Genomic DNA, 22,391 nt, shown 5'->3' with positions numbered 1-22,391 from the left:
CAAAGTTAGTGCGAAAAGGGTCAACGCAGATAGTCCGGGTAGCTATTAGTTAACTATTTAAACTGTTTAGCAGTCTTATTGCTTGGGGGTAGAAGCTGTTCAGAGTCCTGTTGGTTCCTCTGACACCGCCTGGTACGGAGGTCCTGGATGGCAAGGAGCTCAGCCCCAGTGATGAACTGGGCCAAATGCACTACCCTCTGTAGCGCCTTGCGGTCGGATGCCAAGCAGTTGCCATACCAAGTGGTGATGCAGCCAGTCAAGAGGCTCTCAATGGTGCAGCTGTAGAACTTTTTGAGGATTTGAATGCCCATGCCAAATATTTCTAGACTCCTAAAGGAAGTTAACTGTTTTAACTGGGGCTCATTAGGCCATGGCTCTGACCGTATGCCCTTAGTTAGATTGATACCATCCTAATGATTTGATAGCAGCAGACACCTAACACCTTTTCTCTGAGGTGATAGGCTCTCCGTGGGTACTAGATTGCCAAGAACAGTTAGCTAACCATCGGCAGCACTGGACTGGTGTGTGAATCTGACCATCTGGAGGTGTTCCTGCATGAATAGGTGCTCATTATGTGTACATTCTTAACAATACTGGGTTGTCTGAATGACCTGACTGCTTGGTTGCAGGCATTGGTCACTTAGTTGGGTTGTTTTCTTTAACAAGAGTAGGTTTGGGTTGTTTATGCTGGGTTATTGGTGCTGGGTTATTGAGATATGACCCAGCGAGTCAGATCAGGAGATTGGAGGCGTAGTTTAGTAGGGTTGTGGCTTTCATATAGTTATTTTTACCCACCCGTGAGAGTAAATGTTATTGCTGTTTATCTGTACACATGTTATGGTTAAACATTTACCTTTTTGTTGCTTACAGTCCCCTAAAAGCCAATGGAAATCCCATTGTTGGGATAGATACCACCTTATTATAATATATAATACATATTTTTTATATTCTAAAATAATGTATAAAATTCACCCCAAAAAATAAGGAACATTTCAACTGTAAAGTTAACATGACTTTGGTCTTATTGGTGGCCAATAAGATCTATCTGAAATCCACGCCTCCAATAAGCCACTCCTCCCGAAAATAACCTGAGGATTACATTAAAAAAGACCCAGCTGCTAGATCAACCCAGCAGCATGAAAATAAATGTACCCAATTGATGATTAAATGAACCCATGTTTGGGTAATCCCAACAACCCAACATGTTGAGTTATTCACGCAACACAACTGGCTGGGTCAAAATAACCCAGCGGTGTCCTGTCCAGTATTTACCCAGCACTGGGTTACCAAAGAATCCAAATGGGGTTGTTTTTAACCCAGCATTGTTTTGTGTTAGAGCAGCAAGAGCAACTAAATAAGCTTTTATCTCCAATCAATGAGCTGAATACTCACTTCAGACTTCAGACTGTTATTATAAGCCGGGTTGGAGGAAGTATATTATACCATTTTCTGAGTTATACTGAAATAACTGGTATTATCACTTTTCCCTACAGCCACAAATAGTTTAATTCATTTCAAGTGGGAAAGCATTTGTACTCTAGTGTAAAAAACTACAGATTCTTCTCCTCAGCAGTCAGGTGGAGAGACACTGGATGTCTTATGTATGCAAATGATGTTTTTTGTTTTTGTTTCTACTTCTTGTTGCTGTTTCTACTTGTTGATGTTGTTTCCTGTGGTCTGTAATAATTCTGTGGTGTATGCTAATATTGGTTCAAATGTGTGCCTGACTCTGTGACTGTCTTCTGTGAGAGAAATCCCTGTTTGAATCATAAACTGCTAAATAATACACTCAACTACATCAATGAATGACAACAAAAGGAGTCAAATGTTAATGTGCGGTGGGCTGTATTCTAAATGTAATAAAGTAACAATGCCGTCCACACACAACAGAGCATTGTTCTGTGTTTTTTGTCTCTGGTAATACTACAGTGCTTGTAATGAAAACAGACAAGGATTGTACGAGGAACACAACGCACAGTAGGTTTACTCAAAGCGTCCTCTGTTTGTTTGTCCATACAGCACAAGTCATGGAAGAAGATCAAGAACATTGTCCACTGGTCTCCATTCGTCATGTCTTTCAAGAAGAAGTACCCTTGGATCCAGCTGGCTGGTCATGCAGGTAGGCCTTCGACAACGTTGCCTCTGGAATGTGGGGATTCTGGGATAAGGCTATGGAAGGAATGTGTGTTCTGTGTTCCGCTCTCATTCTCCTGGCTGGATTGGATACGGTGCAGTGGCCAATGGCCAGTGTGTTTGGAATTCAAATCTAGTCTCAGGCTAAGTGTTGGGATATACTTGCAAATCAGATATTCAAAGGCTCAGTACTAGGGAATAACTAAAAGTTTCATCCTATTTGTATATACTGTAGCTAGGCTATCTGAAATGGAATGGTCCATTCAGAATCAGATACAACCTTTTCTTTAGCAACAGGACAAAACAAAGTAAAGCAGGCCTACTGTTGACACTGAACATCCTCTAATGGTTTTATTGCATGTTTTGGTTCCTCTCAGGCAGTTTCAAGGCAGGGGCTAACGGGCGTATCCTGAAGAAGCACTGTGACTGTGAGCAGCGCTGCTTGGATTGGCTGATGAAAGACGTGCTGCGTCCCTACGTACCGGCCTACCACGGAGACGTGGAGAAGGATGGGGAGAAGTACAACCAGATGGATGATCTGCTCTCTGAGTTCGACCTGCCCTGCGTCATGGACTGCAAGATGGGTGTCAGGTGAGTGTGGGTTGACGGACCTTTATTGGCAGGTGCATCTCTTTGTTGAAGTTACACATAGGCACATGTCTCAGTTTACCCTCTGAATATCCGAATCTAAACGTTTTGGGGGTGAATGAAAATAGACCTTAGATCAGTGTTGGACATCATTGTAGCTCTCAGATCTCTTTGTTCCATTTTGACAGGTTAGGGTAAAGTCCAATATTCAATCAGGCAGACATCCATTAGGCGTAAGGTCTAAGAGTGACCATCACACTCCCCTAGAGAGGCGATATGTACTGTAGCCAGCTGGCCCTTCACAGACACACCATGACTTAAATCAGCCTGTATTGGGAAACAAGTATTGGGAAACAACTTCCATTCCTTTGGGTTCATTATTGGGCTGCCGAACTCCACATACTGTACGTGTTACAGTTGTCAAAATCTCCCTTGTTAAGTTTACATCAGATGTATATCAGATATGGATATACCGAGACACTTTGCAAAGTTATTACTGACCAGTGAAATATTGGAGACTCTTCTGAGGCACTTTGAACTGGGTGTAAACAGGTCAGGCTTGTTTTGCTACAGTATCCTGTACTCTTTGTTGCCGGGTGGCCTTCATCACTCTCCCTGCTATATCCCTCTCCTCTCATCTCCTTTCCTCTCTAGCACAACTTTGGTTGTGTGACCCTTCTCTGGAATGGCCGGAATGTTAGGAAATGATAAACCAGCCCCTCCAAACACAACAATTTGGTGCAGTGCTAACAGACTAGAGCCTGGCCTGTTCTTGAGTTAGCTGGCTAGTGAGAAGGAGAATTTGAATCTAGGAAAGGTTAAGACAATCCCTTATTCAGGGATGAACTGAAGAGAAGGGAACTCCTCCTCCTGTCTTCACTGCAATAATAATTCTACAGTATAATTATTATGTGAAAGAAAACAGTTTCTCTTCTTCATTCACATGTTGTCCCCTGGGGCATGATCACTCAACGGCTTTGTCAAACAACATCTGACTGATCAATATTGTATTGCACAATGTTTGCACAGTGATTGTATTCTAAGAAGTAGAGTCAAATTATCCTTTATATTGGCTCATAAAAGGAAATTAATTTGGTTGCTGGACTGGTTACAACATAAAATCTCATTCAACAAAGTCAGTACCAAACAGATGTTGCTTCTCTGTCCACCAAAGGACGTACCTGGAGGAGGAGCTGACCAAGGCCCGTAAGAATACCAGTCTGAGGAAGGACATGTACCAGAAGATGGTGGAGGTGGAACCCCTGGCGCCCACCCCCGAGGAGCAGGAGCAGCAGGCGGTCACCAAGCCCCGCTACATGCAGTGGAGGGAGACCATCAGCTCCACCGCTACCCTGGGCTTCCGCATCGAGGGCATCAAAGTAAGCCACGGGACAGATTATGTACTGGGGTAGACGGTAGAGCAGGGGTCGGCAACAGGAGTGTTTTTTGGGGGGGTCAAAAATGACTATAAAATCACCAGGGATTCAGCAAGAAAATCAGTTTAATTAAGGAAATCTGTTCCTAGGTATTGCCATGAATTTTCTAAAAAGAGACATATATGAGCGTGTCTCAATGTAATCAAAGTTTCAAATAAAATAAAATAAACATTTGGGCTTAGTTGTAGTAAATTTAGCAGAGTACAAATTATGAAAATTATGTTCCGTCCCCCCGACCATCCGCTCTGACAAAAATGGTCCCTTGGCTGAATATAGTTGCCTATCCCTGCAGTGGAGTGATGCATTGCGATATAAAGTCATACTCTGTAAAACTAATTTAACAGTCCATTATTGGTGGAGTGATGCATCGTGATATAAAGTCATACTCTGTAAAACTAATTTAACAGTCCATTATTGGTGGAGTGATGCATCGTGATATAAAGTCATACTCTGTAAAACTAATTTAACAGTCCATTATTGGTGGAGTGATGCATCGTGATATAAAGTCATACTCTGTAAAACTAATTTAACAGTCCATTATTGGTGGAGTGATGCATCGTGATATAAAGTCATACTCTGTAAAACGAATTTAACAGTCCATTATTGGTGGAGTGATGCATCGTGATATAAAGTCATACTCTGTAAAACTAATTTAACAGTCCATTATTGGTGGAGTGATGCATCGTGATATAAAGTCATACTCTGTAAAACTAATTTAACAGTCCATTATTGGTGGAGTGATGCATCGTGATATAAAGTCATACTCTGTAAAACTAATTTAACAGTCCATTATTGGTGGAGTGATGCATCGTGATATAAAGTCATACTCTGTAAAACTAATTTAACAGTCCATTATTGGTGGAGTGATGCATCGTGATATAAAGTCATACTCTGTAAAACTAATTTAACAGTCCATTATTGGAGGAGTGATGCATCGTGATATAAAGTCATACTCTGTAAAACTAATTTAACAGTCCATTATTGGAGGAAGTAAACACTATAGGAAAGGTGACCAAATACTCCATCTGTCAGTCTGTACACTCAGTAGTTACTAGTTGATTTTATAATAATTAAAACAGTAATAATATGAAATTGAGAGTGTAATTCCACTTAGAAGGGCTGACCTTGATGGTCCTGCTTGGTTTGTGTACAGACATACCCTGCAGTCGCCCCTTAATAGCATTGTTCATACTGAGGGTTGCCAGGGCCAACAGGAAGGAATACCCTCTATTTTCTGTCAGTGTGTATAGAGTGTGTTGCGTGTTTTTTTCCCACATAGGGCCTGCTTGTGACACCTCTACTGACAGTAACTTCAGTTGCTGACACGTCCCATTTGCTCCTACACACCATCAGTCTCCTTCAAGCTGAAACTAATAGATTCAATGCAGCAGCACACAGACAGACAGACTGACTGACTGACAGACAGCCTGATCATGTGATTCTGCCTCAGTAAAGCTAAGCACACTAATAATCCTATTCGGAGAAAGCTGGGTGCAACAACAAAAAGAGCACATCTGCAACACATTCTTCCTAGGCAATTAGATTACATGGGTCTAATTCCTCCTAAAGCCAAGAGGGAGACATCCTGGCTATGTTTGGGCCGTAACACCATCTTCCAGAATCTGTCTCCTCTAACGAGGCCCTGATATTTGACTCTGGTGGGCTTAAGACAGATGTGCAGGATGAATAGTTCAGACTGGACTGGCAGCGTAGGGAGCAGTGGCAGCAACAGGGCTGTCCGGAGTTTCCACTCCTCTGTCTCTATTTCCCGACTCCAGCCATGTCCATAGATGGCCATGGCCTGCAGAGCTTTGATGGCTCTCTCTGTTGTCATGACACAAGGGGTTGCCCTCAGAGACTGTCTGTAGAATCAAAAGGTTCTGTGAGTTTTTAGAGAGCACACAGCTGCTGTTGTGCCTGTTGGGCCCCAGCTCAATGCCCATATTATTGTCTGCCTGCATTTCTACGGAGACAGTAGAGCACGGTAGAGCACGGTGCTGTGGTAGAGTTAGAATATGAGCACATTAAGTGTGTGGAGACACGTCCTCTTGTCTTAGATGATGCAAAACGTTGGGCCATTTTCCTGTTTTTAGTCACCTCTTTCAGCAGGGTTTTGCTGCTTAATAGTATAGTATAGCACTGAGTAGTAGGAATAACGCTTCCCATCCGAAACTGTTTGGATGAGTTTGTGCATACAGTATATTATGACAACATTTTGTGATGTTTTAGACTTCGGTGAGGTTTTTTTCGGCTGTTCGGGCAGACAATAATTTTTTTGGAGGCAAGCCGAAGTCGGTAGCCGGTGTCGGTAGCCGAAGTCGGTAACCGAAGTCGGTAGCCGAAGTCTACGCCCCTTCGTTGGTGATTGGTCAACAGTAGGGATTCTTCAATAAAGTCTTTGTTGTCATTTAACGAGAGATGACTCGTTTTCATGCACATTTTTTCAGTTGGAAATACTGCACCAAACATCTCAGTTACAGTAGATATAAAATGTATGTAAAATAAGATCTCCTCGGCAAAAACGTCCAAATGAATGACCAATTTCTTTAGTTGCCTTAGATGAATTCTGACTATTTTGAGGAAGTGTATACTGGCTACAGCTTCTCAAAATGAACAAACTATTGCCTCTTATTCTTTTAAGGGAGTATGCGAGCACACTCGTTCGGTTTGCCTAGCTGACTTTTGCTAGCCGCCAGCCTAACTGAAGCATGCTGATGCCACGGTATGGGTCTGACTTCTGAAGTTCTTTAGCCTCCCCTTGAATAACAGAGGCCATTTGTATCAAGCTAGCAGTGTGTGTCACATGTATACGGGGGACCTCAGACATCATGTAATTGTTGGAGGCCCCATCCTGCTGGACTCTAAAAATATCTGCCTTTCTTTCCCTTCGTCTGTGCAGAAGGAAGACGGGACGGTAAACAGAGACTTTAAAAAGACTAGGAGCATGGAGCAAGTGACAGAGGCATTCAACGACTTTGTCAAAGGAAACCAGAACATCCTGGTGAGTGTGTGTGCATATGTCTCTGTGATTCTTTCGGGGTGTGTTTGTGTGTGAGCCGGAGCCCCCTAATGCTCCGGCAAACCTCTCCCTGCCCCATGGTCAAATGGCCCCTGGAGGGAACTCCCAAGGACTTCCACCTCTCTAATGGCCCAGGAAGTGAAGTCATAGCCGGGACGGCTGTGTGTGATTTAGGTCTCCCGGGGTCCTGGAAACAGAGCAGGGAAATTAAACACTCAAACAAGATATCCTCCATTCCACATGGGTTTGTCATGTGTTTATCTAGTACCACTAGGCCCCAGCCAAACACACTGTATCTGTCACTGTGTGGTGGGCCTTGGCCCTACTGTTGTGTACTTAACTGTCACTCATGTGTGGTCTTCATCTCTCTCTCTACTGAGCTGAGCTGTTGTCCCATATGGTTTTGCACTATGGAGTTATCATAATTCATAGAATGGTCTGTTTATGGGTAAGTTCTGTAATGAATACAGGGCCTGTATCCACAAAGCGTCTCAGAAAAGGTCCTAGGAATCCAGTAGCGGTGTGTGGGTAAAATCACTGTGGAAGCCAAGCCAGGAAAAAACTACTATTACATATTGCTATTGACCTACAACATGGTCAATCAAGTTAATGTTTCCAACAGTTTACTAAACATCTACTGATTTAGAACCACAGAGAGCTACAACAAGTGAGCACTGCATCCACTATTCCAGCACCATTTCAACTTTTAAACATAATCAAATCAACTAGGCTATGGGGGCTGATTCCAACTTAGGAAATTACGCCTTTCTTACGCACGACTTTCCTACCCAGTTCTCAGTAGTTGGTATTCAGACTTACCTTAGGCAGGTTCGTAATGTGCTTTGCCGTTGTGGTTCCCTTGCACTCGCTGAAGAAATGTAATTCAACTGCTGAAAACCCTCCCACTTGCTGGCCAACAGATTTTCTCGTGGAGTTTTCATTCAATAGGGATTTCAGTACATTTATCTGAAGCAATCCCTTTAAATACGGTTTACCTTTAATTGGACTTTTGTCCACAGACTAGAATACATTGAGAGAACAAGGTCAGAAAATTGGGATCAAAGAAAGAATGCCATCTATGCATCTTTGTCTCCGTTTCAGCACCAACTGGTAAATAAAAAAATACTGTGATCTTGTAGATTATTTAGGCACATTTTAGGGTTAAGGGAAATGGTTTGGAGAGCCTTTAAGCACAACACATATTGATGAGTAAAAAATACAGTGGTTTGATTCATCTTGTTGTCATAATCAAGTTCAATCCATGAAATAATGGAAGGTGTAACACATGGAATGGAACGGATTGAAGCTAAATGGACACTACTGTACAAATTGAAGGAAACTTACACTGAAGTGACAGTTATAAATGTATGTGGGTATTACTTATAGCTAATGTTTTTTTTTACCCAATTTCATGGTATCCAATTGTTAGTAGTTACTATCTTGTCTCATCGCTACAACTCCTGTACGGGCTCAGGAGAGACAACGGTCGAGAGCCATGCGTCCTCTGAAACACAATCCAACCAAGCCGCACTGCTTCTTAACACAGCGCGCATCCAACCCGGAAGCCAGTTGCACCAATGTGTCAGAGGAAACACTGTGCACTTAGTGACCTGGTCAGCTTGCACTGCGCCTGGCCCGCCACAGGAGTCGCTAGTGTGCGATGAGACAAGGATATCCCTACCGGCCAGACTCTCCCTAACCCGGACGATGCTAGGCCAATTGTGCGTCATCCCATGGACCTCCCGGCCACGGCTGGCAGCGACAGAGCCTGGGCTCGAACCCAGAGTCTCTGGTGGCACAGCTAGCACTGCGATAGACAACTGCGCCACCCGGGAGGCCCAGCGGCTAATTTTTAACATGATACAAATTGTAAAAAAGAAGAGAGGAAAGCCTGGGCATAGGCTATAATTAAAACATTCTAAAGCGCATACATCAGCCCTAAAGAAGCCTATGGCTTGGGTGTCCAAATTTCATCCACGCAAATTATGAGGTCACACAATACAAATTCAGAACAATGGCACGACTATTTATAGCCTATTTCACTGTGGAAAAGAGGCCGCAATACATGTCATGATGATATGATTTTCAGTTTGATTCCATATGTATATATATGTATATATGCCATTTAGCAGACGCTTTTATCCAAAGCAACTTACAGTCATGTGTGCATACATTCTACGTATGGGTGGTCCCGGGGATCGAACCCACTACCCTGGCGTTACAAGCGCCATGCTCTACCGACTGAGCTACAGAAGGACCCATATGGCTGGTTTCACATTCGTCTCCAGAAATTATAAGGTCAGCAGGTAGCCTAGCGGTTAAGAGTGTTGGACCTGGAACTGAAAAGTTGCTGGTTTGAATCCCTGTGCAGTCTGTGTGAAAAATATGCTGATGTTCCCCTGGGGGAGGTACAGTAGTTAACCCTAATTGCTCTTGTAAGTCGCTCTGGAAAAGAGTGTTTGCTAAAATGTACATGAATCGAAATATAGGGAACGATTGCTATTTGTATTTACAATCCCCTTATCCAAATGGATTACTCATTTACCTAATTCTTATCCATTTATAAATTACAGTGCATGGAGAATGCTGTTATTTCTATCGGGGGAAAAGAAAGTACACTGAACATAAATATAAACGCAACAATTTCAAAGATTTTACTGAGTTACAGTTCATATAGGGAAATCAGTCAATTGAAATAAATTCATGAGGCCCTAATCTATGGATTTGACATGACTGGGAATACAGATATGCATCTGCTCGTCACAGATACCTTAAAAAAAAGTTAAGGACATGGATCAGAATACCAGTCCGTATCTGGTGTGACCACCATTTGCCTTATGCAGCACAACACATCTCCTTCACATAGGGTTGATCAGGCTGTTGATTGTTGCCTGTAGAATGTTGTCCTACTCCTCTTCAATGACTGTGTGAAGTTGCTGGATATTGGCGGGATCTGGAACACGTTGTCATATACATCGATCCAGAACATCTCAAACAGGCTCACTGGGTGACATGTCTGCTGAGTATGCAGGTCATGGAAGAACTGGGACATTTTCAGCTTTGAGGAATTGTGTACAGATCCTTGTGACATGGGGCCGTGCATTATCATGCTGAAACATGAGGTGATGGTGGAGGATGAATTGCACGACAATGGGCCTCAGGATCTCGTCATGGTCTCGCTGTGCATTCAAATTGCCATCGAAGAAATGAAATTATGTTTGTTGTCCGTAGCTTTTGCCTGCCCATACTGTAACCCGACTGCCACCATGGGGCACTCTGTTCACCATGGGGCACTCTGCCATACATGCTGTCTGCCATCTGCCCGGTATAGTTGAACTATGATTCATCTGTGTTCACCATGGGGCACTCTGTTCACCATGGGGCACTCTGCCATACATGCTGTCTGCCATCTGCCCGGTATAGTTGAACTATGATTCATCTGTGTTCACCATGGGGCACTCTGTTCACCATGGGGCACTCTGCCATACATGCCGTCTGCCATCTGCACGGTATAGTTGGACTGGGATTCATCTGTGTTCACCATGGGGCACTCTGCCATCTGCCTGGTACTATTGAACTGGGATTCATCTGTGAAGAGCACTCTTCTCCAGCATGCCATTGAAGGTGGCAGCGTAGCCTAATGGTTAGAGCGTTGGACTAGTAACCGGAAGGTTGCGAGTTCAAACCCCTGAGCTGACAAGGTACAAATCTGTCGTTCTGCCCCTGAACAGGCAGTTAACCCACTGTTCCCAGGCCGTCCATGAAAATAAGAATGTGTTCTTAACTGACTTGCCTGGTCAAATAAAGGTAAAATAAAAAAAATTGCCCACTGAAGTTGGTTACGACGCGGAACTGCAGTCATGTCAAGACCCTGGTGAGGACGACGAGCGTGCAGATGAGCTTTCCTGAGACGGTTTCTGACAGTTTATACAGAAATTCCTTGGTTGTGCAAACCCACAATTTCATCAGCCATCTGGGTGGCTGGTCTCAGACGATCCCACAGGTGAAGACGCCCGATGTTGAGGTCCTGGGGTGGCGTGGTTACGCGTGGTCAGCGGTTGTGAGGCCGGTTGGACATACTGCCAAATTCTCTAAAACAGCGTTGGTAGAGAAATGCACATTACATTCTCTGGCAACAGTTCTGGTGGATATTCCTGCAGTCAGCATTCCAATTGCACACTCCCCTCAAACATGTGGCATTGTTGTGTGACCAAATTGCACATTTTAATGTCCCCAGCACAAGGTGCACCTGTGTAATGATCATGCTGTTTAATAAGCTTCATGATATACCACAACTGTTAGGTGGACGGATTATCTTGGCAAAGGATAAATGCTCACTAACAGGGATGTAAACTAATTTGTGCACAAAATTTGAGAGAAATAAGCTTTTTGTGCGTATGGAACATTTCTGGGATCTTTTATTTCAGCTCATGAAACATGGGACCAACACTACATGTTGTGTTTATATATCTGGTATCCAGTATAATAATAGTTTAGTTTATGGGTTTTTTCTGTGTCCTTAAAATTGGAGAAATACTGAAAGCTTTTCAGCTCAGATTTTCCCACGTCACCCTGGGAAGTTTTAATAATAAATCTTGTGCTGTCATCTGTCTGTTTTCAGAACTGTTATCTGCACCGACTGAAGGACATTAGGGACACTCTGGAAATATCAACCTTCTTCAAGACCCACGAGGTAAACAAATCTATTTTTTGAGTTGTAACATTTACCGAAATAGAAGCATTTGAGATCCGCCCATGTACCACTTAACTGATACAGGAGGCTACAATCTGTGCAGTGGAAACCCATGAACAATGGCACCCACACAAACACCAACCAATCACAGGACATTGTTAATCTAAACAGGAAGCGTTGTCAGGCTTCTGAAGGTACTGTGGCGTTTCAGAGGAAAGGTTGAGACACAGGCCCTAGAACAAACCTCTCTGGAATAACCTATGTCCTGCTGCTTAGGTGGAGTCAAATACAGGGTGTGTCTGTTAATCCCTTATTTATGCCTACTGTATTTGACTTTATAGTGACATTTTATGTAAACTCAGGAATAGCTGACTAATACAATTATTTGGAATCCCGTTTACATCGACCATCTGTCCAGACATACTGTAAACGGGATTCCAAATAACATACAATAAGTATTTTCCCCGTCACAAGTCGGAAGATAAAGTGTAACAGTAAATGAACTATGTGCATACAGTAGTCAAATACAGCTGAATCATGACTGACCTTTACAGTAATAAGAGGGGTGCTTGAAGAATGTTGATTTAATGGGCAGTTATTTACTTGGTGTAGATAACATACTTAACATGATTATATGTGGCGATTATAGACCATACTTAACAGGATATGCTTCATTAGGCTTCTCCGACTTTATTCGTACATTTATTTTTGGGCTCCCGAGTGGCGCAGCAGTCTGAGGCACTGCATCTCAGTGAAAGATGCATCACTACAGTCACTGGTTCAAATCCAGGCTGTATCACATCTGGCTGTGATTGGAAGTCCCATAGGGTGGTGCACAATTGGTCCAGGTTTGGCTGGGGTAGGCTGTCATTGTAAATAAGAATTTGTTATTAACTTATTTGCCTATTTAAACAAAAGGTAAAAAAAATAATTAAGCGCTTTGAGATTTGATGAAAAGAGCTATACACTTCCTTGCGAAAGTATTCACCCCCCTTGGCATTTTTACATTTTTGTTGCCTTACAACCTGGAATTAAAATAGATTTTTGAGGGGTATGTTTTGTTTCATTCATGCAACATGCCTACCACTTTGAAGATGCTTAATATTTTTTATTGTGAAACAAACAAGAAATAAGACAAAGAAACTGAAAACTTGAGCATGCAGAACTATTCACCCCCCCCCCCCCAAAAGTCAATACTTTGTAGAGCCACCTTTTGCAGCAATTACAGCTGCAAGTCTCTTGGGATATGTCCCTATAACTTTGGCACATCTAGTCACTGGGAGTTTTGCCTATTGTTCAAGGCAAAACTGCTCTGGCTCATTCAAGTTGGATTGGTTCCTGCTGGTGTACAGCAATCTTTAAGTCAAACCACAGATTCTCAATTGGATTGAGGACTGGGCTTTGACTAGGCCATTCCAACACATTTAAATGTTTCCCCTTAAACCACTTGAGTGTTGCTTTAGCAGTATGCTTAGGGTCATTGTCCTGCTGGAAGGTGAACCTCGGTCCCGGTCTCAAATCTCTGGACAAATGAAACAGGTTTCCCTCAAGAATTTCCCTGTATTTAGCGCCATCTATCATCCCTTCAATTCTGACCAGTTTCCCAGTCCCCGCCGATGAAAAACATCCCCACAGCATGATGCTGCCACCACCATGCTTCCCTGTGGGGATGTTGTTCTCGGGGTAATGAGAGTTATTGTGTTTGTACCAGACATAGAGTTTTCCTTGAAGGCCAAAAAGCTACATTTTAGTACCTTCTTCCATATGTTTTGGGAGTCTCCTACATAACTTTTGGCGAACACCAAACGTGTTTGCTTATTTTTTAATTTAACAATGGCTTTTTTTCTGGCCACTCTTCTGTAAAGCCCAGCTCTGTGGAGTATATGGCTTGAAGTGGTCCTATGGACAGATACTCCAATCTCTGCTGTGGAGCTTTGCAGCTCCTTCAGGGTTATCTTTGGTCTCTTTGTTGCCTCTCTGATTAATGCCCTGCCTGGTCCATGAGTATTGGTGGGCGGCCCTCTCTTGGCAGGTTTGTTGTGGTGCCATATTCTTTCCATTTTTTAATAATGGATTTAATGGTGCTCCATGGGATGTTCAAAGTTTCAGATATTTTTTTATTACCCAAACCTGATCTGTACTTCTTCACAACTTTGTCCGTGACCTGTTTGGAGAACTCCTTGGTCTTCATGGTGCCACTTGCTTAGTGGTGTTGCAGACTCTTGGGCCTTTCAGAACAAGTGTATATATACTGAGATCATGTGACAGATCATGTGACACTTAGATTGCACACAAGTGGACTTTATTTACTTAATTATGTGACTTCTGAAGGTAATCGATTACACCAGATCTTATTTAGGGGCTTCATAGTAAAGGGGGTGAATACATAAGCACGCACCACTTTTCCATTTTTTTTATTTTTTAAATAAGTTTTTTTTTTCATTTCACTTCACCAATTTGGACTATTTTGTGTATGTCCATGACATGAAATCCAAATAAAAATACATTTAAATTACAGGTCGTAATGCAACAAAATAGGAAAAACGACAAGGAGGGTAAATACTTTTGCAAGGCGCTGTATAAACGTAATAAGTTACTATTATTATTAAAATGGCTACCATACACACATTCCAACTCTATTTGAAACTTTCTGTCCTAGCCTATTGTAAACATATTTTTGTTTTGGTCTCAGTGTTTTGAGGACTAAGATGGATCCCTCTCTCCTTCCCCAGGTGATTGGCAGCTCACTGCTGTTCGTCCATGACAAGCGTGAGCAGGCCAAGGTGTGGATGATAGACTTTGGGAAGACTACCCCTCTGCCTAAAGGACAGGTCCTGAGTCACAGGGCCACCTGGGAGGAGGGCAACCGCGAGGATGGCTACCTCTATGGCCTGGACCACCTCATAGACATTCTCACCCACATGGTGGTGACCCCAAAGCCAGACTCACTCTAAAAAGGGACTGTCCCCCCGCCTCAACTCAATCCTAACCCCGACAGGACCACCACCTCGCACTACAATGACGCCTCTGATGTCCCCAAAAAGCTACCCCTCCCTCCCTTATTCCCCTTCTCCCCTGGCCCCAGATATCAAACTGTAACCACATAAGTGTTTTGTGTAAACTTGTAGATTCTGTACATACTGCTGTACAGTGTGTTTCTGTTCTGATGAGACCACGGGTTAGGTTAGGTTCCTTCTCTGCAGCTAGTCCGTGACAACCCTTCTTGAGATTTTAGTTTGTTTTGTTTTAAAACAGTTTAAAAATATATTTTAGTGTTAACTAACAGTGTGTATCACTGCAGTTACAACTTCTATGGTGCATGCCTTGTGGTAAAAGCCAAACATTTGAAATAGTTGGATTCAGAATAGTGGCACTTCCTGTGTTTATAAACTTATATACAATTTAAGATTTACAGAAAATGTCCAGGGTCAGGTAGCTTGGCGAGTAGGAGCGTTGGGCAGTTGCTGGATCGAATCCCCGAGCTGACCATGTAAAAATCTGTGGTTCTGAGCAAGGCAGTTAACCCACTGTTCCCCGGGCGCCGTGGATGTCGATTAAGGCAGCCCTCTGCACATCTCTGATTCAGAGGGGTTGGGTTAAATGCAGAAGACACATTTCAGTAGAATGCATTCAGTTTGTACCTCATTATGTAATAGTGTACTTCAGACTGTGCTGTGCCTAAATTCATTCCAGTTTTTTTGGAGGGAATGTAGAGAAGGTGGCATAAGTTAATGCACTCTGATATGTAATTATGACCTATTTTATTAAGGCTAATGTTGACATTCCTGTAATCCAAACCATTGAGGAGTGACTGTCAGTTCAGAGGTCAATGTACATGAAGCAGATGGAGTGGGCGACTAACAGGAAACGGCTCTTAACCAAGTGAGAATGAGTTTGCATTCTAAATATGCCAAGTGCCTCAGCCTTTCAGCAGACATAAAAAGACCAGGGCCCGGTTTCCCATCTTAAAGGGATACTTTGGGATCTTGGCAGTGAGGCCCTTTATCTACTTTGACTCAGATCAACTAGTGGATACCATTTTCATGTCTTTGTGTCCAATATGAAGGAAGTTAGAGGTAGTTTAGCGCAATGACTCAAAAGTCTATGGGTATCTGCTAGCATGCTAGTACCCTATGGTTCTAAGATTAACTTAGTCTTAAGATGCTTTTGGGAAACCGGGCCCAGGTTTTATTATCTTATTTTAATGGTTCCATTAGTCAGAGATGACATCACCTGTGACTCCGTCATTAATGTATATCGTCTACCACTGTACACCCATAATAATCACTGCTCTTAGAATGAACCCACCCCATCCTGTTTTCCTAGGATCCTGTTATTGGGCACAAGACAGATGGTGATTGCTGTTTGCATGGCAATTTGACATTCATATATACCATTCCTGCCTGATGCCCAAACATCCTGAGGTGGCAAACAAAACGAATGGGGTGTTGTCTGTCTACTGTCTATTTATTAAGTATACAGACAGAGAGATTAGGCATTTAACAGATCAACATTGTCATCATTGTCTGTTTGGATTCAATTAGCATTGAGTCATGTTTTTGATCACAGTCGGATCACACGTGCATGACATTGACCATAGAAAGAGTAACTTGCATGGTATGGGAGTTTTTTTATGGGCGTCAATACCCTTTTTTAATAGTTTACTTTAGGGTTTAATAGTCATTCACCTTTAATAGCCATATCACATACAATAGTCCTAGTTATGAGAGTGAGGTGAGGTTGGCCTTGTTTTGAAATGACTGTTCTCTCACCTATATCTAAGGAACTGAGAGGAGTGTGGTGTGTTAGGACTGCAAACATCATGTCCTAAAGAAACAGCTCACTTCTCCATGGCCTTTAATGGGTGGAGCTTGAGGCAGTTGATTCTAGCAGGACAAACTGGACCAATAGTTTTGACCAATACCCAAGGCGTAAAACTTTGTGCTTTACTTGTCCTGTCTTTGAGTGCCGTTGAACTACTTTACCTTTGTATCAGGGTTATCAACCTGAAACGTTTCGAAATAAATACAGTTTGGTATGTTAAAGTATGACTTGATATTAATGGCCTGCACTGCAGATGTTCACTGTACCCTGCATTTACATCTGCAACACTGTGCATGTGACTAATACACTTTCTGAATCTAAATATAATGTGATGTACAGGATTGTGTTATGTTTGCATGAGAGTGATACTATCGGCCCATTGCACTGGACCAGAAAGGACAGAAATAAAGAGTATAGTGCCCTCTGCTGTTACTGAACTGTATTACACTGAGCAGCATAAAACAAATGACATGGGTGCATTTTCCAGAAACACATTGTGACTTTGATTTTAATATGTTGCCTTTATTCTCTTACTTCAATATTTCTTCCGTAACTTCTTTCAAATCCCTCCTCTGTCGTTGTGCTTGCCGTTTTTGTGAAGTCTCTTAGAATGATATACTCATGACCATATTTATTTCTTTGTGACATTTGCACAAGTACACTAATGCATGTGTTTTCATTTTTGTTGAAAGTCAGTCATGATATAATCATTTAGTAGGTCACTGTAATATACAATGGTCACGGCTTCTTACAATGTGTAAATAATACTGTATGTTTTAGAGATGAACAAGAAGTCTGTGTTCTGTGCACTCTACCAGGTGTTCTTTTGTGCCTTGTGACACCTATGATCTGGTTTTGGGCTACGCTGGCCAAAGAGTGGTTGACATGGAGATTGCCATAGCAACCTCATCTGTCATCCCTGTTCCAGGTTGACATGATTGAGTCCTTCCTCTCCCAGCCTTGTGCTGTGACACTGTGGGGACATTGTGCTTGAGATCCTCTGCAGGGTTGGGGTTCATTCCAATTTCATTTGGAATTTTTTTAATTCGCTCATGTGGAGAGTTAATTCAGCTATCTTGAAGTTATGTAATTGCAATTGAATTGAAAAGATATTTTTTGGACCGTTTGAATTTGAATTGAATTGGCATTGGAATTCAATATTGGTACATTTCCTAGTAAATTGAATTAATGCACTTAGTATCAAACATTGACCGCAGGATTTGTTTGAAATTATTTCAACTTATATTTCTATATTTCCAGTATAGCTAGGCTGTCTGAACAGTGACATGATATGAAAGCCTGAGGAAATTGAATTTGAATTGGAATGTGGGATTGTTGGAGATAATATTAAATTAGCTCCGAATTCAAAGACTGACCTGGAATTCTTATTGAATGAAATGGAATTTACAGGGAGTTGTGGACCCAATCCCACCCCTGCTCTTCAGGTCATTGTGCTGTCACCCCATGGATCTGCTTATGTAAATCATGCCATCATGTCAATACTGCAAGCAAAAAATATTCTTGACTGTACCATTTTTACTGTAGTAAATTTGAACAATGGCTTAAACGCTACCATGTGTGTGTGCCTTTTACTTGAATGTACAACGTGCTCTGGTACGGTGACGACACAGGTAAGTGTAGCTATTCCACATGGGCTTCTTGTCAAGCACATTTCACACAGTCTGCTCTTAATCTTTTCATCGTGTCATATGAGACAAATCTCTCTCCCTGTCTCCCTCATGTATAGACATTTGACCAACCAGATCTCACAAGCACAGGGAGATGTAGCCTACATTCGACTTGGAATCAGATCAGGTAAATCTAAGGAGCTACATGGCAGCATGCTTTCAGAGCTCCCCGCAGAGAGGAGAAGTACACCATCCCACCCCTAGGCCGCTTTGCTACATGGGGTATTGTCTAAGAATATACCTGTTATAGGAAGTGTTGTTTTTACCAGAACATGATTATGGTCAGAGAGTAAACACTCACACCAACTGTTCACGTGACAACTGACAGGCAAGGAGCCACCAGCACCTGGAAACACGACAACAATCACGCATCAACACATTTAGAAGAACACCAACCCTAGATGAGGAAGGTCATAGTTAGCCATATATGAATCTGCCACTTGACATGTAAAGACAAATACATCATTTGCCGGTGCTGTAGGGGTTTGTTTATTAATTATGTTTGTCTATTTATGTCTCCTCTTAGTCATCAGCTTATTACATGGGTCATTTTCAACATGGCATTGTAGCAAATAAAAGTGTTAGTATGTATGTACCGCTTGGCCACTAGCTAACATAAAAATATAATGTCAACAATCCCAAGCACTGAAAGTATAAATAGAGATTCATCTAATTATATTATGTGGTCAATTACTGTATAACAAACTGTTGATTTCCTCTGAAATGATTACAGCACCGAAATAGCACCAAATCTATCAGTGTTTAGATGGTGTGATTCGCTCATTTTAGATCAGGCTCTTTTTTTTGGGTGATGGATTTGCTGTTCTCTAGTGGCCAAACTACATCATGACAAGCAGATGTTATTTGTTAGATGGAAGGTCAGGGGGCATGAGAAGCATTACATTTCCACAAACAGTATAATTCTCTGCGTGCGTCAGAGTTACAGGTCAAAATAAACACTACATGAACACTAAAAACAGAACTAATGCAGAAGTGTGAGAAGAGGTGGTGTGGCCGTGGGAGAATGATGATGATCTTATTGAGTTGCTCGGGTGTTTTTTCCCCAAAGTAGGAGGAGAGGACTGCCTTATTTAGTAATGCTTGGCCTGAGTCAGGCGGCTGGCAGGGAGCCTGAACAACGCTGCTGGCCTGGGGAGAGGGAGGCTTGGAGAGGGGCCATGCAGGAAACCCACCCATACATCCTCTCTTCTTCTCTCCTCCCTCTCTTCCCCATCCCATCTTCCCATCCATATTCATCACAATATACTGTAGCCAACGGCTTGCATGTGTAACAGGGTAAGCCTTTCTGCTAGTCATCTCATGAAGTGTCGATGTAAAAAGGCTCAGGGCTGATCTCCGGAGATGATGACAGAAAGTGATAAAGCAAATCTCAGTCATGGGGTAAGGATGACATGTCAGCTGCACAGGAGGCTGCTGAGGGGAGAATGGCTCATAATCATTTCCAGAACAGAGCAAATGGAATAGCATCAAACACCTGGAAACAATATGTTTAATGTATCTGATACCATTCCACTCATTCTGCTCCACTCACTGACACGAGCTTGTTCTCCCCAGTTAAGGTACCACCAACCTCCTGTGGTCAGCTGTTTATTTTTTAAATTTTATTTGACCTTTATTTAACCAGGCAAGTCAGTTAAGAACACATTCTTATTTTCTATGACGGCCTGGGAACAGTGGGTTAACTGCCTGTTCAGGGGCAGAACGACAGACCTTGTCAGCTCGGGGGTTTGAACTCGCAACCTTCCGGTTACTAGTCCAACGCTCTAACCACTAGGCTACGCTGTCATCAATTGAACTGGGTGGAATGTTCAGATAATTTCAAAAACTGTACTTTTTTAAAGTCTTGAAGTTAGTTTGCACATACATTTTGCAGGGAAGTACAGCTCTGTCAATCAGGTTATGGGAATTGCCCAAGATGTTTATAGATCACCATGGCAACATGCCCAATTAGCCCCTGGAACAGGTCTATCAAACAACAGAGCAATCTATGAGGTCAATTTGTAGAGGTTTAGGTTGCATTTGAACAAATGTCATGAATGCCATTCAACAGTCCTAGCTGACTGCATTAGTGTGAGGGACATCACATCCAAGGTAGAAATTGCCCAAGATGCATGCCACAGTCATTTTGGGCTTCCCGGCTTCTGACGATAGACCAAACAATTATGTACAGCATACATCTCACAAAGGATTACCTTTACTTTACATATGCATGTGTTGTTTATTCAGTGATGTCACTGAGAAACAGAGCAGCTGGTGATGGTGAGAACACTTCTTGTACATTCCTCAGCCAACAGCATCATAGGAAACAGAGAGCGTGGAATGCTGGAGTCCCACTTTACAGAAACCCAGAGGAAATGTATGTCATACCTCTGATAACCCTCAGACAAGAAGCAGAGCTGAGGCCTCATCATATCCAAAGGATCGAGGAAGCACTGTCTCCCATTACCTTACATTCACTCACATTCTCTGAGACAGAAAATGAACAGCCCGCTGAGAGGTAGGACTCCATCAGATAGGTGATGTGTGAAAATGAATGACATTAGACATCTGTGTCAACCAGTAACGTGAGGCACCTTGAGTTATAACCATGAAGACTCTACTAGAGATCAGCATAGTCAGGTTTTCAGTGGCACCATTGCTGAGATGAGCAGTGTCTTAGTCGTTTTATAAAGGTCAGAGCGCCCCCTACTGGCCTGTAATGTCATGGTTGAAACAATAGACTAATGCTCTTTCTTCTCCCACCGCAGGCTCTGGGATCAAATCTCTACACGTCTTGGTGTATCACCATCTTACCATCACCTTACTGTCTCCTAATCATTAATAGAATGCTGTGTACTGTCTGTCGCTGTCTGAAAAGATCCAACATGAAATGTCTGTTCAACCAGGAGAGAGAATTCCAAATTTGGAGAAAAGGGATCTAATAGCCCGCTATCAGAGGCAACGAATCCTTCCAAGGCATATTAAAGACAAATACTGTAACAATATCCTTTTTACTGTTGATTCAATAGAGATGATGTTTATCTGTCTGCTGCTTTGAAGCAGAGAAAAAGAGGATATCCAAGGATAACCATTATCTAGCACGCTACATCAATGACACATTGTTAAACAGTCTGGTTGCATTTTCAACAATAAAATGTGAGACGCAAAAGACAAAATTGCTCTACGTAAATACCCTGTTATACAACATTCCATCATAAACCTTAGACAATTGGTCTTAGGACAATTGTGAAGCCATGTCTGCCTACCCACAACAAACCTTACCGAGGTTTTCGAATACTTTTGGGCCCTGTACTGACCACTAGAGCGCGCAGGCACCTTTGTCTCTCTATCAACTCTCCCGCTCAGCTCTGCACAATGGCTGACCCCTCCCTCGCTATCCTCCCGTCCCTCAAAGCCTCTGTGTCCCCTAATGGCACCTTTGTTCAAGTGCTGTTATCGTAGCAAGTGGAGAAGTACCAGAAACCTCTCAACAACAGGTCTGCTTATGGAGGGGGAAAAAATTGGGTTAACTATCTGCTGTTAACCGTCTGGTTCAATGGGAACGGTCTAGTAACAGCTCTGGCCGATCAAGACAAGAGAGAGCCTGTTAAAACTTCCACATATTCAGTACAAAAACAGAGTTTTTCATTACATACTGTGTTTATTGAGCGTGTCACTTATATTTGATATTCTGTACACCAATCTGATATTACAGATTTTTGTTGCAATCATCTTATTTATTCTGTAAAATAATTGAACAGTTAGAAGTGGTCTTTAAATTTCACAGATACATTGAATATCTCCTTTTGTGAAAGTCGTTTCAGTCTCCAATGAGGATGTTATATTCTTCACAATCCATTGCATTCAAGTGCAGGGATCATGAAATGCGACATATCGATGGTTGGAGCTAAATCTTTTTCTTTACACTTTTGTTATCCGTAATACTGAAATAAACTTATCACACACTCTTCTTCAAACACGAGCCACTGACAAATGCTTCCATTCTTGAA

General features: G+C 42.4%; 1 protein-coding gene across 1 annotated transcript in view; it reads left to right on the top strand.

Annotated features, from left to right (window-relative positions):
• LOC123990784 (inositol-trisphosphate 3-kinase B-like) overlaps positions 1-18,265 on the top strand; it is a 58,680-nt gene extending 40,415 nt beyond the window's left edge. The window contains exons 3-8 of the mRNA XM_046291645.1: positions 2,020-2,119; positions 2,511-2,724; positions 3,896-4,100; positions 7,057-7,158; positions 11,798-11,869; positions 14,602-18,265. Coding sequence (XP_046147601.1) covers positions 2,020-2,119; positions 2,511-2,724; positions 3,896-4,100; positions 7,057-7,158; positions 11,798-11,869; positions 14,602-14,823 — 915 coding nt within the window. The 3' untranslated portion in view covers positions 14,824-18,265. The remainder of the gene's footprint in view (positions 1-2,019; positions 2,120-2,510; positions 2,725-3,895; positions 4,101-7,056; positions 7,159-11,797; positions 11,870-14,601) is intronic.
• The last annotated feature ends 4,126 nt before the right edge of the window (positions 18,266-22,391 follow it).

This window comes from Oncorhynchus gorbuscha, linkage group LG12 (genome assembly GCF_021184085.1).
Source record: "Oncorhynchus gorbuscha isolate QuinsamMale2020 ecotype Even-year linkage group LG12, OgorEven_v1.0, whole genome shotgun sequence".
NCBI lineage: Eukaryota > Metazoa > Chordata > Actinopteri > Salmoniformes > Salmonidae > Oncorhynchus > Oncorhynchus gorbuscha.
This window is presented reverse-complemented; position numbering and strand designations above follow the sequence as displayed.